The following is a 27,661-nucleotide window of genomic DNA, read 5'->3' as shown; positions in this document are numbered from 1 at the left end:
ATCCCTGTCTGGCCTGGAACTCAAGAGTCCTCTGCCTGTTTCCCGAGATTAGGATTAAAGGTGTGGGATCCCACCTGCCTTTTTCCTAGCTTCGTTGGACAGGGTCACTGTGGCTGGCCTGGAAGTCACAGTAATCCTTAGGCCTCGGCTTCGTGAGTGCCCGGATGCTGAACAGGCTTCGGAGCCTTAGGGGCGGTGTCGCGCCTTCACGCGGTGTGCATTGCGCAGGCGCGGCCACAGCCCGCCCCGGAAACAGTCGAGCGGCCGGAAGTGGTAGCTGCCGGGAGCCGGTGGATCCCGGAACGCGGCGTTCCCCAGGTGTGCGTTCTACGGTGGCGGGCTGCGGGCTGGCTGGGCGGCGAGCACCGTGTGCCTTGGCTTACGCTCTGATGAGGAGGGCCTGTCCGACCTGAGCTGCAGGAAGTTGGTTTCTGAAAGATTTGTTCTTAGCTAGAGCGTGGCGGCTCGCGCCCGTAATCTAAACGCAGGGGAAACTGAGGCAGGAGGATTTCTAAGAGCTCGAGGCCCGCCTTAGGCTACATAGTGAGACCATGGACAGAAAACAGTGGCAGAAGCTTCTCCTTGCCCAGCTCTTTTTGGAAAGCTTTATGGATACGCTCCTCGGGTGGAGGCTCGCTTGTGAGGCGCAGGCGCCTCGAGGTGCTGCCTGGCTCTCGGTGGTTGACTTACCCTGAGTCCCAGCCTCCACTGCGTTAGGTAGGGGCATTCTGCACACTGAGGACCGGTAGGGATAGGGGTGCAGCTGGCGTGGTGCTCTGCCAGAGCAAACGGGAGCAGTTCCGGCGCTGTCAGGCTTCCTACCGCGATGTGAACCCCGAGTAGTCCTGGGGGTGGGGGCGGAGGGGAGAGCGTCGGCCCGTCCCACAGGGCCCCATAGGGCAGGCGCCAGGCAGCAGCGTTGTTGAAAGGAACACATGGTTTATTTTGTTTTTGAGACAGTCTCTCCCTATGTAACCCCTGGCTGGCCTGGAACTGTCTGGCTTTCAGAAGCCCTGGGATTAAAAGCATATACCATCACACACACAGCAGGAACACTTTTTTTTCTCTATGTAATTAAGTTTAAAAAAAAAAGACATGTAATGTGAATTGTCAAAGGACAAAATGATACTCCGGTTTCTACGTATTTTTCACATGATAAGTGATGTAGATCGCAAATATATTTAATGAAATGTAGCAGAAACAGTAATGCCCCTGTGGGATTTAATATCGTGTAGCAAAATGAAAACAAAATGCTTAGGATTAAATTAGTCAGCTGTAAAAAGCCAATTGCAAGATGAGTGTTGGGTAAGCACACGGCTCGCCTCACGTGGTTCTCCTATAAAAGAACAACATTAAAGAAATGCAAACTTTTCTCAAGAATGGTGGGGGGCGGCGCTTTGTTTTGTTTTGTTTTGTTTTTTGGGGACAGTTTGTGTAGCCTTGACTGTCCTAGACTCACTTTGTAGACCAGGCTGGCCTTGAACTCACATCAATCTGCCTGCCTCTGCTTCCCAAGTGCTGGAATTACGAGTGCGTGCCTGTATGCCTGCCTTTCCCCCACCCCCCCGACCCCTCTGCCTTTCTCTTTTTTAAAGACAGGTTTTCCTGTATCTCTGGCTACCTGTCTGGCCTTGAATTTCTGATCTGGTCACCTCCACCTCCTAAGTGCTAGAACACCTCCTGAGTGCTTGGTTTACGTGGTTCCAGGGCTTGGTACATAGGAGGAGAGCAAGCTTTCTCCCGCCTGAGCTATACCCCTCTCCCACGCTGCTAGGGAGGAGGTTGTTTTTGTTTTTCTTTTTTTCTCACTGGAGACGTTTGTGGCCTATATTTCTAATCCCAGCTCCACAATCAGTTCAATGACTACGCTGAAATCAGTATAGAAGAACCTTGGCAGTACCTTTTGTGCACAGTACCCAGGACCGCGGCATCCTGTGTAGCAGCAGCGACATGACCTTTTGCACTGCAGCACCGTCTCCACGTGCGAAGTTCCTATACAGCCATAACTCATCTGGCTGTCATGCTTCAGACCCCAACTGTCCTCGCTGGTCCAGCACAGGCAGTGCTGAAGGGAAGTAAGGTCTAGGTTCCCGCTGCAGGGGGCTTTCTGTGATGGCAGTGTCCTGACACAGCCTGCCTGGGATAGCCCTGTGTGGCCTGTGGCACTGAAGGACTCGGTTCTTACGCTTTATTTACTCTTTTGTGTCTGTGTCTGTGTCTGTCTGTCTGTCTGTCTAAGAGAGCAATAGGTGCCCTGCTCTTTCTTTCTTTTCTTTTCTTTTCTTTCTTTCTTTCTTTCTTTCTTTTCGAGACAGGGTTTCTCTTATAGCCCTGGCTGTGTCCTGGACTCCCTCCAGGCCAGCCTGGAACTCACAGAGATCACTTCCCTCTGCCTCTGCCCCTAACCCTAACCCGGGTTAGGTGTCCTTTGTTATTCTGTCACTCTCTTTCTTATTTTCTTGTGGTCAGGTTTCTCACTGAGTCTGGAGCTAGCCAGGCAGCCAGCCAGGCCCCATATAGGTGTGTGGTCCCCCCAGCTTTTTTTTTTTTTTTTAAGATTTATTTGTGTATATGAATACCCTATCTGCATGTCCACCTGCACTCCAGAAAAGGGCATCAGATCACATTCTAGATGGTTGTGAACCACCATGTGGTTGCTGGGAATTGAACTCAGGGAGTTCAGTTCAGGGTAACCGCTGAGCCATCTGTGAAGCCCCCTCACCCAGCTGTTTAAAAGAGTGATGGAGTCCCAAGTCCTCCACAGCAAGGATTGCACAGCAAGGATTCCTGTCCTCTGAGTCATTGCCTCGGCCCCATTTTTATTTAATTTTAACTTTACCAGTCCCAGGTAGCTAGTAGACACTGGGTGAGACAATGCAGACATCGTGTTAGGAAGACAATTAGAGACTGAAAGGCAGTGAGAAAGACATTGAGTTTATTCGCTGGCAGGGAGCCACATCACTCAGAGAGTCCACATACAAATTGAAAGTGGGGAAAGGAAGGGACTGTGGTGGCACACACCGTTGGTCTCAGCACTTGTAGGTAGAGTGCCAGGCCAGCCAAGATTACACAGGGAAACCTTGTCCCAAAACCAGACACTACCACCGCCCCCAGAAAACCACCCCCACCCCCGGAAAACCAAAATGAAACAACCCAGGAAGCACACAGAGAAGGAAACATGCCAGAGCAGGCCAGGTTCTGAATCAGCCTCCAGGTGGCTCTGCAGCTGTCCCTGACCTTTGGGGTTGGCTGTCCCAGTGCTGGGATGGTGGACAGCTGTGCCTTGCAGATTGAGCTGCCAGTGTGCCAGCAGGTGCCCATAGCAGAGCCAGGAACTGTGCTTTTTCCCTGGCCCACTGTGTCCCTACTATACTCCTCCCCTCCTAAGCAGTAGTAGAGCAGGACGTTGGTGGGTTATGTTCCTGTTCTTTGCCTCAGTGTCTTCCACTGTGAGGTGGGAATGATGAAAGAATTTGCCTCACAGAATTTTTATGTAGACAGAATGAGTTGATCCCTGGGAACCACTTTAACGGGAACAGGGTTGTACACTCGTGCTGCAGCAAACAGCTGCTGCTTGCTTGCTTGGTTTTTGAGGCAGGGTCTCGTGTATCTCAGGCTAGCCTTGCGCTGTGTAGCCGAGGCTGGTCTTGAACACTATCAGGCCTGGCTGCTTGGTTTGTTTAGATAGCCTTACTCTGTATCCTCTAGCCTGGAAACCCTTACATAGCTTAGACTCACCTCAAAATCAAGGAAACCCTGCTCCCTCAGCTCCTGAGTGCCAGGATCACAGACATGAGCTACGGCACCCGAGTGGGCAGCGTGTGACTCGGTGTTAAGGAGCACTTACTCCCACAGCACACAAGATTCGGTTCCCACAGCACACTGGTGCAGCCGTAACTCCAGTTCCAGGGGATCAGGTGCCCTCCTATGACCTACGTGGGCACTGGGCCTTCATGTGATACATATACATACATGTGAGCAAAACACTCATAAAATAATTTGTAAAAATATTTTTAGGGCTGGAGAGATGGCTCAGAGGTTAAGAGTACTGGCACTGGCTGTTCTTCCAAAGGTCGTGAGTTCAGTTCCCAGCAACCACATGGTGGCCCATAGCCATCTATAATGAGATCTGGTGCTCTATTCTGGCCTGCAGAGGTACATGCAGGCAGAACACTGTATGCATAGTAACTAAATCTTTTTTTTTTTAATTTTTTAATTTGCATTACTATTTTGCCTACATGTATGTCTGTGTCAGGCACCCTGGAACTGGAGCTGTAGACAGTTGTGAGCTGCCATAGTAGGTGCTGGGAATTGAACCCAGGTCCTCTGGAGGAGCAGTCAGTGTCAGCCTCATAAAATAAAAATTTATGTATTTTTAATTTACCTTCAAGTGCCTTTCATATGTGGCACTGGATAAAAAGGGTTGCTTTTCTTCTTCTTCTTCTTCTTCTTCTTCTTCTTCTTCTTCTTCTTCTTCTTCTTCTTCTTCCTTCTTCTTCTCCTCTTCCTCCTCCTCCTCCTCCTCCTTCTTCTTCTTCTTCTCATCTCCCCCCACCACCACCACCTGCATTTGTTTTTTGTTTTTCAAGACAGGGTTTCTTTGTGTAGTCCTGGCTGTCATGGAACTTGCTCTGAAGACCAGGCTGGCCTACCTGCCTCTGCCTCCTGAGTCCTGGGACTGGAAGTGTACGTGTGTCTGTCTGCCTGTCTATGGGTGTGATACAAAGAACAGATTTCAGTAGAGCCCAGAACAAGGTGTTTAGTTCTTGGATCTAGACTCCAAATAGTTAAGCTGCCTGGTAATGGGTGCTGGGGACTGTCTGCAAGAGCTGAGCCAGCTCTAGCCCCACAGCTCCCCCACACACACACCCCACACCCCTGCACATTAGCACCTGAAAGCATGTAGTTTGAATGTGGGCATCCTTATCTTCCTAGGTCTCAGGAGTACCACTCATGCTTATCTATGTAAAGTGTGCCATGGCTTAGGCATGGCAGCTTGCCAGGTGACACTCCTTTCCCATCCTGTTTGCTGAGGCATTGGTTTCTATTGGGGGATGGTCTGATGTATTTTGATACTAATTACTGCTTACTGTCTGTGTAACCACCTTTTGCTTAATAAAAATCCATCCAACCTAGACAGGACAAAAAAATAGGTGGGGCTAAAAATTTTCTAAAAAGAAAAAAGACTGACACAAGGACAAAGGAGAGAAATCTAAAGTGAAGAGAGGAAGGCCACCATGGGTTAACTAAAAAAACAAAAACCACACATGGCCGGCAATGTAGATGGAGAATACAGCCCAAATAAAAAACATTAACAAGTGTTTAAAATTATAAATAAAGGGTAGCTTGATAAAAGTTATTAAAAACAAATGGATTAAGACAGAGATCCCATGCCTCCCCACTATTAGATGTAGTTTAAAAGATTAATATCTGCCCTGCCCCAGGCTAACTAAGACTATCTTAAAGTATAGCAAGTGTCTGTGTCTTGATTAATTACTAATACTAATAAAACATGTAACTTAAAAACAATAGGTTTCCCTACTGGGTGTCAAGAAGGTCCCTACCATGTGCCATGGCATGCCAGCCAGGACAGAGCTGCAGAGGTGGTCTTGTGCTCTCATAGCAGACCCTGATGGGTGCTAGCCTGAGGTCCTCAGAGCAGCATGCTGCCCTGGAGGGTACTGGCCTCTAATCTCTGTGAAAGCTAGGTTTGGGTTTGGGTTTAGCATTTACCAGGGGAATGTACTGCCAGGTCTGAAGTTTGGGGATATGTTTTCCAGAAAATGTGATTTCTTGAGATGTAAGGCTGTTTGTTCATGTGTTTGTTTGAATGTAAAGATATGTTCATTCAGTTGCCAGGCAGTTGTGGCGCACACCTTTAATCCCAGGACTAGGAAGGCAAGAGCAGCCGGATCTCAGAGTTTGAGGCCAGCCTGGTCTACAGAGTGAGTTATGGGACAGCCAGGGCTACACAGAGAAACCTTGTCTCATAAAACAATTTAAAAAAAAGAAGAAGGAGGAGGAGGAGGAGGACTGGAGAGATGGCTCAGCGGTTAAGACCACTGACTGCTTTTCCAAAGGTCTTGAGTTCAATTCCCAGCCACCACATGGTGGCTCACAACCATTTATAACGAGATCTGGTGCCCTCTTCTGTCATGCAGGTGTACGTACAGGCAGGGCACTGTATACATAATAAAAATAAATAAATCTTAAAAAGAAAAAAACGATATGCACATTTGACATAAGCTATTCAATAAGTTTCAGAGTACCACATATAAAGCACATAGGAATTCCTTTGTTACTCCTGTAAATGTAGTTGTTCCAAAGTAATTTACTTTAAAAAGAATACTTTCATAGACAAGACTAGGGGGGTAATTCAGTGGTTGAGTATTTCCTTGAGTGTGTGGTCCCTGGGTTCAATCTCTGGCATTGGAGAAATTAAAACAAAAACAACCTTTCAGAGGGCTCAGAGGTTAAAAGTATGGCTGCCCTTACAAACTTGGGCTCTGTTCCCCAGGACTTAGCTGGCTGCTCACAACTATCTGTAACTCTGTTTCCCAGGGATCTGACACCTACATCCTGTACCCACAGGAACTAGGTGTACATGTGCATGCATGCATGTACCACACATACATGTAGGCAAAACACTCATAGGTGGCACACACCTGTAATCTCAACACTCTGGGAGGCAGAAGCAGCAGATTTCTGTGAGTTTGAGGCCAGCCTGGTCTACAAAGCAAGTCCAAGGAAGCCTTGGCTACATAGGGAAATACTGTCTCGAAAAAACAAAACAAAAGAGTTCTATGTCTGGATTGACACAGACAGCAGAAAGAGTAAGTAGCCGCTGGGCCTGGCTTGAGCTTCTGAAACCTCAAAGCCTGCCCCCCCAGTGACGCACTTCCTCCAAGAAGGCCACACCTCCTAATGATGCCACGCCCTAAGAGCCTATGGGGCCATTTTCATTCAAGCCACCATACTATGAACTTTTAATTTCCAACAGAACTGTGTTGTGTGCGTGCATGTGAGTACATATTTGCAGGCAGATTGGTGCAGGTGTGACCTGACGAAAGGTGTAAGTATAGACTGTTGGGGGGGCGGGGAGAGGAGCAAGGATGTCTGCGTACTCCCTGCTATATCCATCAAAGGTCTGGGAACAGCAGTGTTACACACCGTCCATCAAAGGTCTGGGAACAGCAGTGTTACACACTGTCCAAATGTGGGTCCATGGTTCCTGGAGGTGAGGCTGGCTGCAGGGCTGTGCTGCAGGAAGACTCAGCTGCACCCTATGTGCTGAGACCTACAGTGCAAGCCAGGAGGATCTGAAACTTCAGGATGGACTTCTGCTGGGCACACTAGGGATATTTGGAATCTCAGATGGAGTACTGCTAACAGCTTGTGCACTGACCTAAGATGACATGTGCATAAAATAATAAACGAGTGGTATATGGTGGCGCAGGATTCAAGGTGTCTTCCTAGGTCCCTATGAAGTAGCCAGGCAGAGAGGCCCTTGCTCAGGAGTGTCCCTCCCTGTGGAGCCAGACATGCCCAGCTTGCCGTGTGCTCAGCAGCCCAGCTCTCCTGTGGCCTAGGGGCTTTGTGGATGTTCTAGCATGGAGGCACACCTTTACCTCCCTAGCTGCTGCTGCTGCCACCGCCGCGTGGTGGAGGCTCACAAGTCAGTGCTGCCTGGTCCCCACCCTGAAGCTTCTAGAGCACACATCAGCTCATTAGAGCAGAAGCCGCTCGGCCCCAGGGGCCCTGGTCAGATGCCCCATCACTCTCATCTCTCAGGAAATTAGAAGGATGGCAGCTGCGTGCGGAGCGGAGGCCTGAGGACGCACAGCTGCTGCTCATCGTCTTCACAGGAGGACAGAAGCTACGGGGCTCCCGTGCTGCTTGGCTGGCCTTGCCCAGCCTCTCCACTTTCAGGTGAGGAAACCGGGGCAGCAATTGCAAAGGTGACCTTTGGGTGTGTGGGTGCTGTTGTTCAATATTCTAGTGTTCCGGTTTAACAGGTTTTAGCTGCCCAAGAGCATACTGTTCAATACAATTTAGCAAATGACTTTCTTACTCTGGAGGAATTCTGACTTGAGGTAGATCCCTTTTAATAATCTCACCAAGTAGGTACCTTGTATTCTCCAGGGTGATTCACTCACCGTTGCAAGAGATTTAATTATCTAAATACTGTGTACACCGATCCTGGCCTGAGCGCAGATAGGCTGGGGACACCAGAAGCCCCATGCGCTCTGGGGTCCAGCAGATCAATTCATCGGTCTGCTTTTTTTCCCTGGCTGCTGCCACGTGCCAGGCTTTTCTCTAACTGTAGTGTGAAGTTCATGTCTAACCTCAGTGTCTTACTGGATCTTTCTGATGTTCTTGTTAGGGCCATGATAGCCTCCCGGCTTCTTTGGGCAAGGTCTTCCACTGTGTTGGAGGGTGTTTTGAAGTGGGCTTCATGCACACAGGCTGACCTCAAGCCCGGCCAGCTCCTCCCACTACAGGCATCATCTAGATCTCTCTCTGTGGCCGTTGTAGACCACGCTAAGCACCGGGAGCCCTCTGGAAAGAAGCTGCTGTCCGAGAAAAAACTGGTAAGTCTCAGCCTAGGGAGGACACTTTGAGTTCCCTCCTCTCCCCCTCCCCCCACCCCCAAAGTGTGTCTGTCTGTGTCTGTGTGCTGTGTGTGTGCAGCCTAGGGAGGACACTTTGAGTTCCCTCCTCTTTCCCCCCACCCCCGCGGTGTGTGTGTGTGTGTGTGTGTGTGTGCGTGTGTGTGCGCGTGTGTCTTACTCATGGAGGTCAGTATAAAGGCCAGGATCCCTTGGAGTTACAGACAGTTGTGTGCTACCAGATGCAGATGCTCTAATCCAAACTGGGGTTTTCTGGAAGAGCAGCAAGAACTCTTAACCGCTCAGCCATCTCTCCAGCACCAGCCTTTGCAGTCTCTATCCCACCATGGCTTGCCTTGACTGTGCGGCTGAGGGCTGAATGGAGCTCTTGAAGAGGGCCCTGTGGACCAAAGGCTTTCCAGCAGCACAGGCGGGTCAGGGCCTGATTTGACTGATTTGGGGTATTAGGGCTAGAACCCAGGGCTTTTTGCATGCTGCTACTGAAGGTCTCCACCACTGAACTGTAAAACCTTATTCTAAGGGCTAGAGAGATGGCTCAGTGATAAGAGCACTCCCTGCTCTTCAAGAGGACCTGAGTTCAATTCCCACCAGCACATGGTGGCTCACAACCATCTATAATGTAGTCTGATGTCCTCTTCTGGCATGCAGGTGTACATGCCGATAAAGCACTCATGAATTAAATAAATCAACTTTTTTTTTTCCCTTAAGTTTCTTTAGGTTTTTTGTTTGATTTGTTTTTAACCTTATTCTATTTTTTTGAGGCAGGAACTCATATCATCCAGGTGCTCTTTAAACTCCTGATCCTCCTGTCTCCACCTCCCTAGTGGAAGGATTACCAGCTTGTGCTTCCGTGCCTAGTTCTTGTAAAAGTACTTTTACATGTGTTTACTTTATTTATTTGCAGTTAGGTGTTTTTGAATGTTCATGTTCTGTTTTGAACCAGGCTGGGGACTAGGTATATCTTAGTTTTAAGTTCTTTTTTTTTTTTTTTTTCTCATTTTATGTGCGTTAGTGTTTTGCCTGCATGTATGTCTGTGTAAGGGTGTCCCTGGAACTGGAGTTACAGACAGCCATGTAGGTGCTAGAAATTAAATTGGAATCCTCTGGAAGAACAGCCAGTGTTCTGAACCACTGAACCACTGAGCCATCTAGCTAGCCCCTAGTTTTAAGGTTGGGTTTTGGTTTTGGGGTTTTTTGTTTTGTTTTGTTTTGTTTTTTGCTTGTTTGCTTTGAGACAGGGTTTCTCTGTAGCCTTGGCTTTCCTGGACTCACTTTGTAGACCAGGCTGGCCTGGAACTCACAGAGATCCACTTGCCTCTGCCTTCCTGAGTGTTGGGATCTCAGGTGTACACCACCACGCCCAGCCTAGCTTTAAGTTCTTTAATAGTTATAATGAGCAAGATGCTGTTTATTCATTTGTTTGTTTAATGCATGTAGGTGCAGGTGTGTATGCAGGTGCCTGTGTAAATGTGTATATGAAGGCCAGGGGAAATCTCTGTGTCATCTCAGGAACACTATCTACCTCTTTGAGATAGAGTTTCTCATGTTGACCTAGAGCTCACCAGTAGTGCTAGCCAGGCTGGCCAGTGAGCTGCTGTGGTCCTCCGCTCTCTGCTGTACAGCACTAGGATTGCATGCCACCATGGAAGCTCTGGAGAATCTGTCCCAGGCTGTTACCCACTTGAGGCAGCTTTTTCCTGACTTTTCTGCCCTCACAGGAAGTTTCTATTCTGTTTGCCAGAACCTTTTATGATCTTGGTTTGGTTTGGTTTGGTTTGGTTTGGGTTTTGGTTTTTCGAGACAGAGTTTCTCTGTGTAATGGCCCTGGCTGTCCTGGACTCACTTTGTAGACCAGGCTGGCCTTGAACTCACCTCATTTCCACCTCAGTGAGGGAACTCCATATGAGCAGCTGAGAAAAATCCCTGCTTCTTAGGGAAAAGAACTGTGGCAGCCAGGCTGAGGGGCACAACACCGAGGCTACCTCAGGGCTGTCCACCCCTGGCAACTCGTGCTTGAGCCGGGTCCTTCCTGGAGGTCTCCTACCTGTGCGTTCCCTGTGAGGCGGAGTCTGGTTATGTTGGTACAGTGGGAGCTTGCATTGCTTTTGAAGTAGCGGCTTATGGTTCTCCTTAGGGTGCTGCCAAGGAATCCTGGGTGATTTTTGGATTGAAAAAAAAATCTCTGTTTATTTTTGTAGTACAAGGCATCAAATCCAGGACCTTGCATGTGAGGAGTCAATGCTGTTCCACTCAGCTCTACACCCCGCTGGGCTTCTTCTTTTCTTTTTTTTTTCTTTTTAATCAATTTATTTATTGTATATGAGTGCTTTTTCTGCAGGAGAGGGCATCAGATCACATTATAGATGGTTGTGAGCCACCATGTGGTTGCTGGGAATTGAACTCAGGGACTCTGGAAGAGCAGACGGCACTCTTAACCACTGGCCACCTCTCCAGCCCGCTTCTTCTTTTCTTAAAGACAGTCCAGTCCTGGGAGCTGGCATGAGGCTCAGTGGCTAACAGCACTTACTGTTCGTGCAGAGGACTTGGGTTTGGTTCTCAGCACCCACAGCTCACAGCTACCTGTGGTTCCGGTTCCAGGGCATCCGGCACAGGCATTGCACACCCGTGGTACAGACACGTACTCAGGCGTACACACACATAAAAAAATCTACTGCTGAGGGCTGGGGACATGGCTCAGCAGTTAAGAGCACTGTCTGCTCTTTCAGAGACCTTGAGTTCAATTCCCAGCAACCACATGGTGGCTCACAACCATCTATACTTGGATATGACGCCCTCTTCTGGCCTGCATATGTACATGCAGATAGAGCACTCATATACGTAAAATAAATATTTAAAATTTTAAAAAATCCACTGTTGAGGATGGAAGAAACTATAACAGAGGGATGAGCTGCTGTCCACTAACATGTATGAGTGTTGCCAGCATGTATGTATGTGTGGTACATGCAAGCCTGGTGTCCACAAAGGTCAAAAGAGGGCTTCACATGTCCTGGGATTGGAGTTACAGATACTTGTAAGCCGGCTGGGTGCTGGGAATCGAACCCAGGTCCTCTGCAACAATAGCAAGTGCTCTTACTGCTGAGCCATCTCTCCAGCCCAGCTAGTTCGTTCTTACTCTTTCTAGGCACTTACTAGGCACTTACACTGCATTAAGTGCCTAAAGAGAACCCTCCTGAGAAGGGTCATGCCTACTTTTCTGTGATTCACACATCAGCCCTCAGGTGGTACAATGGAAAGTCTCTCCGCATAGCTAAAGCCTAGGCGATGTCCAAGGCCTCCATCTCATTCCATCCTAAGCAGCTACAGCAGCGTTCCACAGGGAAAGACAGAGCTCGTGTTTTAGCAGTGCAGTTCTGTTTGAAAGAAGCTGGGAGGACACTGTGTTCAGGGAACATTTCCTAAGCAAGCTGTGCTCTCCAGGTTAGAATCGCTGTGTTCCCTTTTGAAGCATGCATACTATACCAGCCACCCGCTGCTGTCTGCAGAGATTTGCATCAGCCCTCAGGTGTGAGGACCTGTAAGAGCTGGGTCGTACCTGCAGCTTTTGGAGAGCTCTGTGGTCACGCTAGCATGACCAACCTCTGATGTTGGTAGAGAGGCATGTAGCAAGGTGCTTATATGTCTGGGTGTTTCGCTTGCATGTATATGTGTCTCCCAAGAGGGCTCCAGGGTTGCTAATGTCCTCTGGTACTTCTGCTCTCTGTAGAAAAGGCATTTCGTGGATCACCGGAGAGTGCTGGTCCGTGGAGGAAATGGAGGCTCTGGCATGAGCTGCTTCCACAGTGAGCCCCGCAAGGAGTTTGGAGGCCCTGATGGCGGGGATGGAGGAAATGGTGGACACATCATCCTGAGAGGCATGTGCCCTAGGAGCAGCTGGGGGGGGGGAGCCCACACACAGCGAGTACAAGTCCCACCTCATTGACTTGCCATGCATGTGATGTGTAGACAGCATTCCTATGAATTACATGAGGTCATCATCAGTGTGCCAAGGCAAGCAAAACAGATTGTTTCCCGTCAGGAACCTCATGACATCCTGTGTCACAGGGTCAGAAGGTGCGCAGAGGGCCTGGGTCTGAGCATGTGCTTGGCATGAGCACTCAGGAAGCTGAGCACACAACGTCTTCACAGCATGATCAAGTTAGCTGGTTTCTTTCTTCTTTTTTGGGGGGGGTTGTTTTGTTTTTGTTTTTTGAGACAGGGTTTCTCTGTGTAGCCTTGGCTGTCCCGGACTCACTTTGTAGACCAGGCTGGCCTCGAACTCATGGTAATCAGCCTGCCTCTGCCTCCCGAGTGCTGGGGTTAAAGGCGTGTGCCGCCACACCGGGCTTGATTTCTTTCATTCTTGTTTTATGTGTGTAGGTGCTATGCCTGAGTGTGTGTCTATGTATATATCACATGTGTGTCCTGCAAAGGCTGTCACATCTCCTGGAACTAGAGTCACAGACAGTTACAAGCTGCCATTAGGTGCTAAGAATCAAACCTGGGTCCACTGGAAGAGCTGCCAGTGTTCCTAACCACTGGTCCATTTCTTTAGGCCCTTGGTGATTGTGTGTGTGTGTGTGTGCACGCGCGCGCGCGCATGCTTAATTGATGATAGTTGCATTCACTTCATATGGTGATGCCTTCTTGTTGCAAGTTTGAGCAAGTTTCAGGCCAGCCAGGGCACAGGGCTACATAGTGAAAGCCTGTCTCAAAAAACAAAACAAAACAAAAGCCTGATGTTGATGATGCACACCTTCAATCTTAGCACTCAGGAGGCAGAAGCAGACAGATTGCTCTGAGTTTGAGGGCCAGCCTGGTCTACAAATTGAATTCCAGGATAGCCAGGACTACTAAACAGAGAAACCCTATTTAAAAAAAAAAAAGAAACAAACAAACAAACAAAAAACAAAAAGATCATATTCTATTTCAGTTAGAATAATGAAGAGTGTGGCAGGCCAAGCCAGGGGAGGGAGGGATGACACATGAGGCCACTGTCCTGCTCAGCAGTGGCATTGGCTGTCTTAACTTAAAGGAACACAATATTTCACTCTCACCCTAGTTGACCAGCAAGTCAAGTCCCTGGCATCAGTCTTATCCCAGTACCAGGGTTTCAGTGGAGAAAATGGTGGCAGTAAAAACTGTTTTGGACGAGGTGGTGACACCCTCTATGTCCAGGTAAGCTGAGGAACTGGGGTGGGCCTTATTCTCTTGGGTCTGTGGGTGACTAAAGGCACCTGGCTGGGAACAGAAGTGGACAGCGGTCTGTCTTAGGAGTCACATTTTCACACAGATGCCTTGGCACTTCCTCATGCCATGTTGCTTTTGACCCACCAGTGTAGAGGATTGACTCTCCCTGAGTCTAGGTGAGGGCAGCACACCCACATGGGCCTACACTCTCAGGCTGGCTCCCTGGTGCTTGGTTGGTTCTGATACTGTAGAAATAAATACTTTAGAAGTCTGTCTTTGAACTTGTAATCCCCCTGCCTCAGCCTCCTGAGTGCTGGAAGGCAAATGTTACTATAAGAGCTTACTTGTGCAACATGGGACCTATAACTAGCCCCATAAAAATCTCTTAAGAGCTAGGACATTTTCTTTGTGCTGGTGACTAAAGAATAGTTAGCAGTGACCCACCCATCCTCTTCCTGGCTGGTTATAGAACAGAGCTTGGTGGTGATGATGATGATGATGGTGGTAGTGATGATGGTGCTTTTCAGGTTCCTGTGGGTACCTTGGTGAAAGAAGGAGGTGAGATTGTGGCTGACCTATCTTACCCAGGAGACGAGTACATCGCTGCACTGGGGGGTGCAGGAGGAAAAGGCAATCGTTTTTTTCTGGCCAATGACAACCGTGCCCCTGTAACTTGCACCCCTGGACAACCAGGTCAGGAGCGGGTTCTCTACCTGGAGCTCAAGACAATGGCCCATGCTGGGATGGTGAGTTCTTGACTGTGTCACACTCTGAGCTGGAGGGTCCTGATGGTCGGGTACGCTGCTACCCAGGAGAGAGAATGGTAGCTTTTATTAGTTTCTCTGTGTGTATGCTGCTGCTGAGCAGGAGCCTGCACACTCATCTACCCCAGCCCAGTCCTCTATCTGTGCCAACTGGTGGTGGCATTGGCAATGTCCCTCCCTGAGGTTCTTTTACATTTTTTCTAGGTTGGCTTCCCCAATGCTGGGAAATCCTCTCTCCTTCGAGCCATTTCAAACGCAAAACCCGCTGTAGCTTCCTACCCCTTCACCACCTTGAACCCTCACGTGGGCATCGTCCACTATGAAGGCCACCAACAGGTAGCAGGTAGAACCTCTGAACCCCTTGCAGAGGATGGGTTTAAATGGTCTAGTGATTCAGGAGAGCAATTATGTAACCCCTGAGTTTAGCTCCCACTTAAAATGAGACATTGTTTTCCCTGATTGAAACAATTTTAATGAGTCTGTTCTCTGTCAAAATCGTCCCCTCCCCTCCCAGCCAAGAAACCTGATCTCTTCAGTTGGGAATTGTAATCTTGAATGTGGAGCCTGAGGAAAGGGCTGCCTCTTGCCTTCCTCCTTCTCTCCTGTGGAACTGGGCGGCGTCAGTCATGCAGACAGCATGTGGTTTTAAAACCTTTCCTGTACCATTTTTAAGAGGAAAACTTTTTTCCAGAAGATAATGTACCCATTAAAAATAGCAAGCCTGCTGGTAAGGTTATTCGTACAGCACTTTATATCTGCAAAGTGCACGATAGTGATTTGTGCCCATAATCAAATTATCCATAGAATGCAGGGAGCCATCTCCCTGTTTTGAACCGTGTTTGAAGCCTGGGAGACAGGAATGTGCTAAACCTCCCTCATTAGATTGATCCACCATGCCTGTCACCCAAATATTTCAGAGCATTTTACAGATCTGAGGGCTGGGGTGCCTTGGTGTCACTTGGCCCTGCTGAGTCACCTGGGGGTGGATGAATGGCTTCAGTTTCAGCTGTTCCTTGAAAGTTGTAGAGCATGAGATCTGGGCCAGAGAGGCTTTCCTTAAGGGGGTCTCCTGACCCCAAGGTTGAGAGCAGCCCTGGGAGGGCCAGAGGGTAACCCTGACCTGACTGTAAGTTCTTCCCTCTTGCAGTGGCAGACATCCCGGGCATCATCCGAGGCGCACACCGCAACAAAGGCCTGGGGCTCAGTTTCCTTAGGCACATTGAGCGCTGTCTCTTCTTCCTGATCATGGTAGATCTGTCTCTGCCTGAGCCATGGACTCAGGTTGACGGCTTAAAATACGAACTAGAGAAATACGAGGAAGGCCTGTCTGAGAGGCCTCACGTGATCATTGCAAACAAGATCGATCTCCCGCAGGCCAGAGCCCACCTGCCTCAGCTCCAGGCCCACCTGGGACAGGAGGTCATCGCCTTGTCAGCGCTGACAGGGGAGAACCTGGAGCAGCTGCTTCTACACCTGAAGGCACTACACGATGCCCACGTGGAGGCCGAGCTGGAGCAGGGCTGCCAGCCTCTCAGGTGGTAGTGGGCACAGGGCGGTGTGCCCCAGAGGCCAGCATGGAGCTAGGCCACAGGAAGCAAAGGCAACCCTGTTGTAAAATGCAGGCCGCTTGAACACAGAGAGAAAGTACTTGGAAATACATGAGAGTGTCAGTGTCTCTGTTTTCCCACCTGTTTGGGGTGCCTTCCTAGAGTGCCCCCTACCCTCAGGCCTAGAGTGTTGGAATATTCTGTGCCACCTGGTACCCGAATTGCTCTCAGTGCTTGGTGTGCCTGTCACCCTTGCTGACTGGGTGCTGGAGTTGACTCATTTGTGCTAATTAACACCTCATTAGTAGGAGGACAGTGCTGCTGGCTGAAGGTAGCAAACGCTGCTGCCAGGCGGCCTGGGCAAACAGCAGCAGAGCCATGGCTGGGCTGCTCACGTGCGGCAGCATTTGTGGCAGAGCGTGGGGATTGGGTCTGCCCCACAGCCCTGCAGAGCGCTGGGCCCCACACCCGCCTCAGTGCTGTTGTCTGTTGTGCCAGCATGTCAGGCAGGCAGGGTGCAATGGCCATACTTTGTTCTCCAGTGCCAGCTGACTGAGGAGAACAGTGAGGGCCGGCTCCTTCCCTGTTCTCAGAATGCTGTGCTGAGCTCTGTGGGGGCCGAACACCAAGGCAGCTTGAGCTTCACGACTGAATGCACCCAATATCCGACCCAGGCACGCAGCCTCTGGCTTGCGTCAAGGATGCGCCAGCAAGTTGTCAGCCAAAGGAGATGTGAACTTTAAGTCGCTGGCATTGTTCCTGATAGGTGGCCTCAGCATGTATGGAAGAGTGGCAGGGGACCTGTCTCTGGTGACAAAGACAACTCTGCCCTGCCCTGTCCAAAGGCTCAGCTCACCAAAGCTTACCTGAACCTGGGAGTCAGCACAAGCCTTTTCTTGCCAAGTAGGGCTGATTTGCTCCTCTAGGCAGCTCGGTCTAGAAAGTGCCCCCAGGTGGTACGAGCTGGGGTCTGCGAGTCCCTGAACAGGCCCCTGGGAAGCTGCTGCCATAAGGTGGCCCTGGGTCCTTAGAAGTGCAATGAGAAGACAGACGGAGACAGGAGGTCTCATATTTTGGGGAGACCCCTGCCCTAGGGTGAGGTTAATCATACTTCTGGCACATGGGCAAGTCCCTCTGTGTGTTGGGGTGGGGCTGCTGGAACAGCAAGCCTGCCCTCAGCTCTCAGGAGCAATTCCATTTTGATCTGCAGCTGGAACACGGGGTCCTTTTCCGAGAAGCTTTATTCTAATGTCTTATAATTTCAAAGGTCCTGGCGTTCTGGAGGCCAGGGCGGGTCTCGTGTCTGGCTTTCCCTTTCAGGCCACCGCAAAGGGTTTTGTAGTCAGGCCAGACCTGAGAGCATTCATTATCCACCACCAGCTTTCATCTTTGTGACCACTGTGCTCTGGAGCCCTCAGAATGCCTCCCTCGGGCCTGGAGCCCCCAGAGCTGCTGTATGTCCTGGGAACCAGCATCAGCCCTTGGCCAGGACTCCGTCACACAGGCTGCTGAGGTCCAGGCCAGGAGGGTTGGGTTTCTGAAGCTGGAGAGAGAAAACTTGATTTGGTCCCTTCACAGAGGTTCCTGGTCTCATCATTGGGTGAGGGACAAGTGCAGGCTATAAGAAAGCTCATTTAAAATCATGTGATTGCTGCATGCGTGTGGCGCTAACATATATGTAGGGGAAATGCCTATACACAAGATAATAAGTAAAAGGGCCTGAATTCAATTCCGAGCATCCACATGGCAACTGACAGCAGTCTGATTCCAGTTTCAGGAGACCCAGAGCCCCCTTCTGGACTCCAAGGACACTGCATGCATGTGGTGCATAGCCCTACACATGCAAGCAAAACCAATACACATAAAATTAAAATATGTGATTACAGGCTGACATGTGGCATGGTGGTGAAGTACTTGGCATATCAAGGCTCTGAGCTCTGTCCTGAGCCCTGCAAATCACAGTAATCAGGAACGATGCACACCTGTATTTGCATTATTGGAAGATGGAGACTAGTGCATTGGAAGTCATCATCCTCATTTACAGATAGTTTGAAGCTAGCCTGAGCTACATGAGATCCTATTTCAAATTTCAAAAGAAAAGAGGAATAATAGTGTGCTAACCACATGTGTTTAAGACTTCTAAGGTTGTGTCGAGCATGGTGGCACATGCCTTTGATCCCAGCACTTGGGAGGCAGAGGCAGTGAGATCATTGTGAATTCGAGGCCAGCTTGGTCTACAAAGCGAGTCCAGGACAGCCAAAGCTACACAGAGAAACCCTGTCTCAAAAAACTAAAGAAAGAGAGAGGAGCTCCATCGCTGCCTCTGCCTCCCGGGTGCTGGGACCTAGGAGTGCTCCATCACACCTGGCTGTGCTGCAGCAGCTCGGTAGGTGCCTACTATGCCACTTTTGAGATAGCTACTGCTGCCTGAGTCACAGAAGGGCTGCAGGCACCATGGGGCTGAGATTGCCCCCAGTGCAGGATCTGTGATTATAGGCTGATCTCCAGCAACCTCAGTGGGTCTGACCCCAACAAAGCACCTAATGAGTGCGTGTGGATGTACGAGTAAGGATGACAGGTCCCAGATTTGTGTGGACTTCTCTCCACTTGAAAGACAGTCACAGCCCAGCCTTAAGCTGGACAAAACGCTTCTCTCCTGCCCATTTCCAAAAAGCTGTTTGGCCATTTAAGATGTTGCTGGCCTTGAACTCACAGGAGCCCAGAGCCTGGATGTAGGGAGCGTTGGGGGAGTTGCTGTGTCCTAGCTGGCTAAGCTGTCTGGGGCACACACCTGCCCTGTGTTCTTTCCCACTCTCTGCTCTGTTGCTGGATTCTTCCCATCTCCCACATCTGTCCCCACTGACTGGTGACATTTCCCAGACAGCACAGCAAGCCAGGCTCCCTCTGTTCCTGGGTGCTCTTTCCTGGCACATTTGCATGTAGGGTCTAGCCTGCCCTTGCTGCCTCCTGTTGACAGTTGTCTGCCAACGATTGCATATGGGCATCTGCTGCAGCCTGGTTGCTCCCAGGCCAGTCTGGAAGCAGGTCTGAGGATGGAGCCCAGAGTCCCCTCAAGTTTCCCGGCCTTTGGCCTGCTCCCCACTCAGACCTGGCACTGTTGCTCCAGAGCATCTACTTGCTCCAGGGGCCCAGCCTCCAGGCCCTGCAGGACTTTAGGAACACACAAGGAAGGGGCCCTTGCTATCAGCTTCCCCTCACAGCCACTACCAGGCCCCTCTTCCACTTCTCTGTGCCAAGAGATGCCCCTGCCCTATTTCTTTCCTGGGTTTGTTGAAATAGAAGCAAGAAGACACTTGCCTCGTGCCCAGGAGCAGAAGATGCAAACATCAGGCTTGCCAACCAATTAGAACCACGTAGGTTCCCTTCCACAGTGCTATGAGTCATGGGCAGCAACAACATGGCTGGTGGCATAGAACCATGGCTGTCACTGGTAGGTATAGCTTGGCTCCCATCCTTCCTGTTTGGTCTTGAAAGATCAATTCTCAACTTCATATGGAAAAAACAAAAACAAAAACAGAATAGCTAAAACAATCCTATACAATAAAAGATCCCCCCCCAAAGGAATCTCCATCCCTGATCTCAAGGTGTACTATAGAGCAACAGTAATAAAAATGGCATGGCACTGGCATAGCAATAGGCTGATTGATCAATGGAATAAAATCAAAGACCCAGAAATAAATCCATACACCTATGGGCACTTGATTTTTGACAAAGAAGCCAAATCTATACAATAGAAAAAGGTTAGCATCTTCAACAAGTGGTGCTTGTCTAACTGGATGTCTGCATGTAAAAAAATTAAAGTAGATCCATATTAATCACCATGCACAAAAGTAAAATCCAAGTGGATTAAAGACCTCAACATAAAACCAAATACACTGATATTCAATTTTTTTGTTTGTTTTTTCAAGACAGGGTTTCTCTGTGTAGTCCTGGCTTTCCTAGACTCACTTTATAGACCAGGCTGGCCTCGAACTCACAATGATCTGCCTGCCTCTGCCTCCCGAGTGCTGGGATTAAAGGCGTGCGCCACCATGCCCGGCTCTGATATTCAATTTTTAAGGGTACCACTCACTATATCTAGGGCCCAGTCAATATCCAGACACCCTCAAGATTCTAACTGACCACTGGAACTAGAAGAGCAGCCTGGGTGGTGAGGGGAGGGCAGCAGGAGAGGTCCTTGGAGTCTATATGTGAACAGCAGCTTAGAACTTCATGTATTAGGCACCAGTGAGAAAACCAAGAGCACTGTTGAAAGCCAGGCATAGAGAAACATACCTATAACCCAGCAGTTAGGGGGTCTAGGCAAGAAGATGAATCTTGGGCTACGCATTAACCTTGACTAGAAACAAGATGCTCTTGAGGTGGATGGTGACAGCTGCACAGTGTGCGTGCACTTAATGCAGCAGTGAGCAGTTTTGTGTTGACAGTGCACTACAGTGCAAGATTAGCCAAGCAGAGCTGAACACACACGACCTGCAGCTGCATGGGATGGGATGGGTGTTAAATGCTAAAGCAGATTGATGTCAGTCTCCTAGCTTGACTCTGCACTGGCTGACCATTTGCTGGGGGCTCTACTAGGCACATGGGCTCAACCAGGTACAGGGCACATGGAGCTCTGTATATATCATTGTGGCATGTGGCTCTACGGAGTCCTCAAAAGGAATAGAGCAGTGAGAAGCTCTGGAAGAGGGCCCAGCAGCAGAGCTCACCTGGTCGTCAGCTATGCTCAGAGCTGCTTTGCTGAGAGGATGAGCCTGGGAGGGAGCCCAGCAGTAAAGGCTGCTTGCCACCAGCTGCTGCCTTCCCTGGCATCTGATGACACCCTCTGAGACACCTGCCCTCGTGTTGGCACTCCCAGCTGAGGAGCCTCATTTGAGCAAGCCATGGGGGCCCTAGAGGAGCAGTTGGGGCTCACCATGGATTGAGGGGTGTCTTGACCCTGGGTTATGGAACTGTAAAAAGTATGTGGTTGTTGTGTCTTTTATGAAAATCTGAAGTTATACTCCAACGCAATCTTTCTTTCTGTCTGCTTCCTGGCTACTATAAATGGCACACTCCTTGGCAATGTCTGCCAAGGTATAAGGTGTAGTGAGTGCAGACTAAGCCCTGGAAATGGAAATGGCTGTCCTTCTTCCCTGTGGTTGCTTTTGTCAGGCGTTCTCTCATACGGACTCCAATGTAACTAGTACAAAAAACAACAACAACAGAAAAGACAAAAACAAAACAACTGGTACCAGAGAGGTGGGGTCATAACCATGACTATATCTGCCCTTAAGCCTCTGGAGCAACTGGTGTTTAGGAAGAATTTGGAAGTTTGGAGATGCAGCCTGGAGAAACCCTAGATGCTGTAAAATGAGCTTGTCTTGTCTCATTTTATGAGACATTGTCTCTCTCTGTGGCTCAGGCTGGCTTTATATTGCAGCAATCCTCCTGCCTCCTCCTCCTCCTCCTCCTCCTCCTCCTCCTCCTCCTCCTCCTCCTCCTCCTCCTCTTCCTCCTCCTCCTCCCAAGTGCTGGCATTGAAAAAGTGAGCCACTGGGTCAGTAATCTCTGTTTGTTTGTTTATCTGAGACGGCGTGTCACTCACTGTGTAGCCAAGGCTGGCATCAGACTTACAGAGCTCCTCCCGCCTCTGCCTCCTGAGTGGGGATCATAGTTGTGCTGCCCAGCTCTGTGAGCTCACCTCCCATCAGGCCACTCTGGAGGGAGTTCCTACAGGCAGAACGAAGGTAGGAAATAGGCAGGAAAGACTATATTAATGAAGTTTCAGTGAGAGAGGAAGATTGGACGGTTTGTACAAGGCATTACTCATATATGCTCTGGCCAGGAATTTGCCTACATTTTTCTGTGCCCTAAGAGTGGATTTAAAAATAAAGAACTAGCCAGGCATAGTGGCACACACCTGTAATCTCAGCGCTCAGGGAGGCAGAGGCAGGCAGGTCTCAGTGAGTTCGAGGCTAACCTGATGTACAAAGAGAGCCCAGGACAGCCAGGACTACACAGAGAAACCTTGTCTCAAAAAACCAAAATAGATAAATAAGGAAAAAAAATAAAGAAAGAACAAGTTAATTGTCTCAACCCTGAAGGCAGCTCAGCTTTCAGAGGTGTGGCATGAGTGTTGCTGGCTGCTTTTAGACATATTTACAGTGAGAATTTGGGGCTGGGCATGGTGACCTCAACATTTGGGAGGCTGAGACAGAGGGGTTTTCGTGAGTTTGAGATAAGCCTGGGCTACAGAGGGAGACCCTGTGTAAACAAACAAACAAAAAAGCCCACAACAAAGCTAGGTGTAGTGGCACATGCCTTTAATCCCAGCACACAAGAGGCAGAGGCAGATGGGAGTTCAAGGCCAGCCTGGTCTACAAAGGTAGTCCAGGAGAGCCAAGGCTACACAGACAAACCCTGTCTCAAAAAAAAAAAAAAACCAGTCCATAACAACACATGTCCCACAAGAAGGCAAAAGTGAGGCTGTGAGGGTAAAGTCTAAACTACAGACTTTGGAGAGACCAGAAATACAGACTGTCTGCTGAGGAAAGCCATTGGCAGTGAGTTAGACTAGCCCAAGAGAGAGGCCGTGTGGCCTGCAGACAGAGCCCAAGCACAGCTGCCCAAGTTCACTATAGCTCATGTCAAAGCACCACATGGCCAGGGTGCCAGGGGAGCCGTGGGTTTCATGTCTGAATTTGTGTTTTAGACTTTGATTTCTCCTCTCTTTTGCTTTCTTCTGTTATTTATTTGTCTATCTTGTTGATATAGGTAGCCCAAGCTCTCCTGAAACTCTCTATAGCCCAGGCTAGCCTCAAATCTGCCTTCAGCCTTAGATCCCCAAGTGTTAGGATTTCAGGCATAAGCCACACCTGGCTTCCATTCTGCGTGGTGTTTTGTTCGGTGACGGAGTCTCAAGTGTAGTCAAAGATGACCCTGAAGTTCTCTACCTCCCAAGGGGCCATCCTAAAGCAGAGTGCTGTGGCCCCACAGAGCCAAATGTGAGAAAGGACTGGTTTTGTGGGAACGAATGCCGCTTCAGAGCAGGGCCTATCAGGCTGGGCTCAAGAGAGATACAAGAAGGTGGCCCTAGGCCGGGCATGGTGGCGCATGCCTTTAATCCCAGTACTTGAGAGGCAGAGGCAGGTGGATCTCTGTGAGTTCGAGGCCAGCCTGGTCTACAAAGTGAGTCCAGGACAGCCGAGGCTTCACAGAGAACCCCTGTCTCAATAAACCCAAAAAAATAAAAAATAAAAAATAAAAAGGTGGCCTAAATGCTGAACAGACTGAGATATAATCACAGACAGAGCCAGCTGCAGCTCAGCCCTTTACCAGCTGTGGATGTTAAGCTGCCTAACCCCCCTGTCCCTCAGCTTCAGCGTCTGCAAAGCAGGGCTAACAGAAAACGCTGTGTTTGAGAACTAGAGTTTAGGAAAAGGTCTCAGAGTCTGGCCTGGGGCACAGTGTAACTGCCCAAAGCTGTCTTGGGTCTGAGCACAGTCCTTGGGCTGGTACCATAGTGATCCTTCCCAGGTAGGTACAGGGAGTGCTCTGCACAGTCCTCAGTCTCTTCTCTAGCCTCTGTGCAGTCAAAGCCTCCTCTGGGGTCCCCACCCCAGTTGTGATCACCCATGGGCCATAAGGCATGAACTTCAGAACTGAGATGTCTCTCTGTCCTCATTGGACCCCAGGGAAGCAAAGGTCTCCTTGGTCCTGGGGCTGAAGGACCTGCTGAGGCCACATAGCTAAGAAACAGCTAGTCTGGACCGGACTCCTGATCTTGTGTTTGCCCCACTGAGGAGTGGGGACAGGGAGAAGCAGCAGGAAGGTGGCCCCTCCAGGTATACCCACCCCCTGAAGTCTGCCTTCCTGCAGGGAGGGGGGACTCAGGCACTTAATGCCAGGTTAGCGTGGCACTACCCGCTGGTAGCAGGTGTGGGCACTGTCAACAGTGAAGCAATTGTGGTAATGACAGGAGGCCTGGAGCAGCCCAAGTGCCACTTCCTGCTGGTGGGCAGGGGGAGGGAGCCCTGCCAGGCAGGCAGCATTTAAGTGATGTTGGCACCTGACTACCTCAAGCCCAGCTGCTGAGCCCAAGCTGCAGAGCCGCAGAGCTTAGGAACCCACAAAACCCCCCACCCCCGGCTGCTCATAGGAGCTGGCATGGGGCAGACAGAAGACTGGGCATTCCCTTGAGATGCCTGGGTTATACTCTTAGCCTCAACACAGGCTAGCTGGGGAGTCTGAGGCAGCTCTTAGCCTCCAAGCCTCCATGAGCCCCTATGCCACTGTTCCCCACAACGGTGACTCAGAGCAGCATAGGGAAGGCAGGGGCTGGTGCTCTCCTGACTCCGAGTCTCAGCACAGTGGAGGGATGCAGTGTTGTTACTTTTCTCTTTCTTCTTCTTTTTCTCTTTTGGTGGAGGTGTTTCAAGACAGGCTTTCTCTGTGTAGGTCCTGGCCATCCTGGAACTCTCTCTGTAAACCAGGCTGGCCTCGACCTCAGAAATTGACCTGCCTTTGCCTCTGGGATTAAAGGCTCAACAAGTGTTTTATTGGCAGGAAGGGTGACAGTCTCAGTTGGTGAGTGCTTGCTTGGTATGTTTGAGGCTCTGGGCTCCATTCCCAGTGCTACATAAAACCTGGCATGCTGCCTCCTGCTTAGAATCCTATCACCAGGAGGTGGAGACAGGAGGACCAGGAGTTAAAGGTCATCCTTGGCGATATAATGGATCAGAAGCCATCCTGAGCTACACAAAAGCCCATTTCAAAATCTCAATAACAGGCTGGAGTGACCGCTCAGCGGTTAAGAGCACTGACTGTTCTTCCAGAGGTCATGAGTTCAATTCCCAGTAACCACATGGTGGCTCACAGCCATCTCTAATGTGATCTGATGCCCTCCTCTGGCCTACAGATGTACATGCAGGCAGAGCTTTGTATACATAATAATAAATAAATAAATATTTAAAAAAAAAAATCTCAATTACAAATGTTTTGTGTTAAGATCAACAGAGCCAGGGACTGGAGAGATGGCTCAGAGGTTAAGAGCACTGCCTGCTCTTACAAAGGTTTTGAGTTCAGTTCCTAGCAACCACACGGTGGCTCACAACCATCTATAATGTGATCTGGTGGCAACTTCTAGCATGTACACTGTATACACAGAAGAAAAAAAAAAAAGACCAATAGAGCCAAGCTGGCCTGTGGTGGCACACATCTTTAATTCCAGCAGAGGCAGAGGCAGGTGGATCTCTGAGGTCAAGCCTAGTCTGATATACAAAGTGAGTTCCAGGACAGCCAGGGCTACACAGAGAAGCCCTCGGTTCAAAAATCAAAACACCCCCCCCCCATACACACACACCAAAGAAAGATCCACAGAACCTGTTTGTTTGTTTATATTTTTCAAGACAGGGTTTCTCTGTGTAGCCTTGACTGTACAGAACCCTTCTTGAAAACCCTGCTTTCCTTCCCATCCCAGGATGACCCCTGCCAGCCATCATGCACTCAGTGATAGCTTGGCTGCTGTCCTCCAGAAAGGCAGAGTCCTTCAGAAGCGACCGGCTCAGACACTGCTATCCTACGGCATCTAGAGCACAGAACTGCTCAGGACAAAAGCGACAGAGTGGAAGGAGCTTGGGTTCCACACGAGACTTGGCTTCACCTCCTGGTTCCCTGCCGACTGCCGGCGTGTGATGTGGGGTGAGTCTGCAGAACAGAGAATGTGCACAGTACTGGGGTGGGGGCGGGGCGCGGTGCTATGAGGACATGAGGTGCTAACAGCACCGGGATAGGTCAGAGTCGTGTACAACAGGGCCTGGCCAGAGAGACCCCAGCCATCCTCACTCACAGCCCTGGCTCTGAGTCACTTCTCCTTTTGTGGAGGAGGGGACTGGGTTTACCTGGTGGGACCCCCCTAGTAGCTTAGGCTCTTCCTTTAGGCTGGGAGGGTCCACAGCTAGCATGTGTCAAGACCGTGCATGGGGCATCTTCAGGGTCAGCGCCAAGGGTGACGAGATGATGATACTTGCAGGCAGTGTCAGCACCCAGGGGGAACCCGCTGGCTCTGACGCCCACTCCTTCAAGTGGCCTTCAGCCTGGCCATAGTCCTGACTTATAATCCAAGTACGTGTCTCTCCCTATTGGTGGCCCCTGGTTGGTAACTGGTCCTCCCCAGGCCCAAATCAACTATGACCTTGAACTGCTTCTTCTAGGGGGTCTTCTCTGTCACCTCTGGCTCAGGGAGCCACATCTCCGCTGCTCAGCAACCCACCTCCCTGGCACCAGTGCACAGTAGGTGCTCAGTAAACAACAGCTGCACTGCTGGGCTCCAGCACAGCTTTGTCTCCTCCAGGCTGGGACTATGGGAGCGGCTGGAACTGCAGAAGGCCCCCTCCACCGCCTGTTTGTTTGCTGCAGACGCACGGGGCCCAATAGACTCCGTGTCTTTCTTCTCTCCTCCTCCGTCCCCACACAGCGACTCCAGGAGCGGCAGTTTCCAGAGATTGAAGGCAAAATTGCTTGAAAGCCTGTGCTTTTATCCTCCAATTTGTAGCCATTTAGTAGGGCCGGGTGGAGGGGCAGCCTGGCCGCTGGCTATGCTGGAAGTGCCCGTTGCTGGGGAAAGCAGTCCTTTGTCCTTTTCCAGATCACTCTGGGCTTTGGGGACAGACGCCCACTGGGGAGGCCAGGCCTGGAGCAGGGTGAGGGAGCCAGTACCAGCCTGCTGGGGGAGCTACAAAACCTCTCAGTTCTCAGGGACAAAATGAGGAAGGGGGGGGGGCGGTAAGCATCTACTCCCATTGCTCCCAACTGCTCAGGACAGGGCCCTGCCTGAGGCAGGGAAACACAAGGAAGACCCAGAACCCCCAGGTTTACTCCACAGTCCAGTGACTAAGGAGGGGCCTGGGTGATGTCCTGAGGACACAGGAAGCAGGATTCAAAGCCAGAGAGGGAAAGGGTCTGCCCTTTGGGAGTTGTCCAGCAGTTGAGAAAGACAGGTGCAGGCACAGCTGCAGGTAGACACATCTGGAGGAGAAAAGGCCTTGAGGGTTACTTCCCCTGTGCAGCACGGAGCCGACCATGGAGTCCCTCACTGCAGTGATGACCCCCTTGGTGCCTGGCTGTGGTGGCAAGTTCCCTCCCCACTCAGAGAAGGAAAAGTGAAGTTCCTTAAGATCAAAGTAGTGAGAAGGTGACCGCCATGGTCAGGCTATTTTGATCCATAAGGCCATAAGGCTGTCCACTGAGGGCAGTATTACCCACCTTCCATCAGGTCTTCTTCCTAGTGCCTCAGGTCTCAGCCACAGCCCCTGTCAAATCTTTGCCTGCAAAGGTGACTCTGGCTCTCCCCACAAGGCCAGTTGTAATCCTTATAACCCAGAAGCCCTCTATGGTCCCAGCAGCCCTTTTGTTGCCACTTTCCTGAGTGTCTCTCAAAGCACTGAGGCATGGTCAAGTTCCTTCCTGGGGCCTGTGTATTGCCAGCACATGGGAAGTCAAGTCAAGGCCAGGATAAGGAAAGCCTTCTGGC

The 27,661-nt window shown here is 50.2% G+C and overlaps 1 protein-coding gene across 3 annotated transcripts; it reads left to right on the top strand.

The window, feature by feature from the left end:
- The first annotated feature begins 220 nt into the window (after positions 1-220).
- On the top strand, positions 221-16,240 carry MTG2 (mitochondrial ribosome associated GTPase 2). Of its 3 annotated transcripts, none has more exons than XM_084776970.1 (8): positions 221-318; positions 7,792-7,929; positions 8,384-8,591; positions 12,355-12,502; positions 13,690-13,805; positions 14,345-14,563; positions 14,786-14,924; positions 15,729-16,240. In XM_084776970.1, exons 3-8 carry the CDS (start codon positions 8,388-8,390, stop codon positions 16,121-16,123), a joined length of 1,221 nt encoding a protein of 406 aa, XP_084633096.1. In that variant the 5' UTR covers positions 221-318; positions 7,792-7,929; positions 8,384-8,387; the 3' UTR covers positions 16,124-16,240. The 3 variants fall into 3 exon arrangements, with proteins under 3 accessions (XP_084633096.1, XP_084633097.1, XP_084633095.1); XM_084776969.1 differs by lacking the exon at positions 221-318 and adding an exon at positions 4,499-7,021; XM_084776971.1 differs by lacking the exon at positions 7,792-7,929 and having other exon boundaries at positions 242-318.
- Positions 16,241-27,661: the final 11,421 nt, after the last annotated feature.

This window comes from Acomys minous, assembly GCF_964271855.1.
Source record: "Acomys minous genome assembly, chromosome: 3".
Classification (NCBI taxonomy): Eukaryota; Metazoa; Chordata; class Mammalia; order Rodentia; family Muridae; genus Acomys; species Acomys minous.
This window is presented reverse-complemented; position numbering and strand designations above follow the sequence as displayed.

Excerpts from the sequence above, each read along its gene's own strand:
- MTG2 (XM_084776969.1), top strand. The coding sequence starts at position 6,948 with ATGGGGCCATTTTCATTCAAGCCACCATACTATGAACTTTTAATTTCC. Across the intron at positions 8,592-12,354 it reads TGCTGTCCGAGAAAAAACTG|AAAAGGCATTTCGTGGATCA; the intron begins GTAAGTCTCAGC and ends TGCTCTCTGTAG. Across the intron at positions 12,503-13,689 it reads TGGACACATCATCCTGAGAG|TTGACCAGCAAGTCAAGTCC; the intron begins GCATGTGCCCTA and ends CTCTCACCCTAG.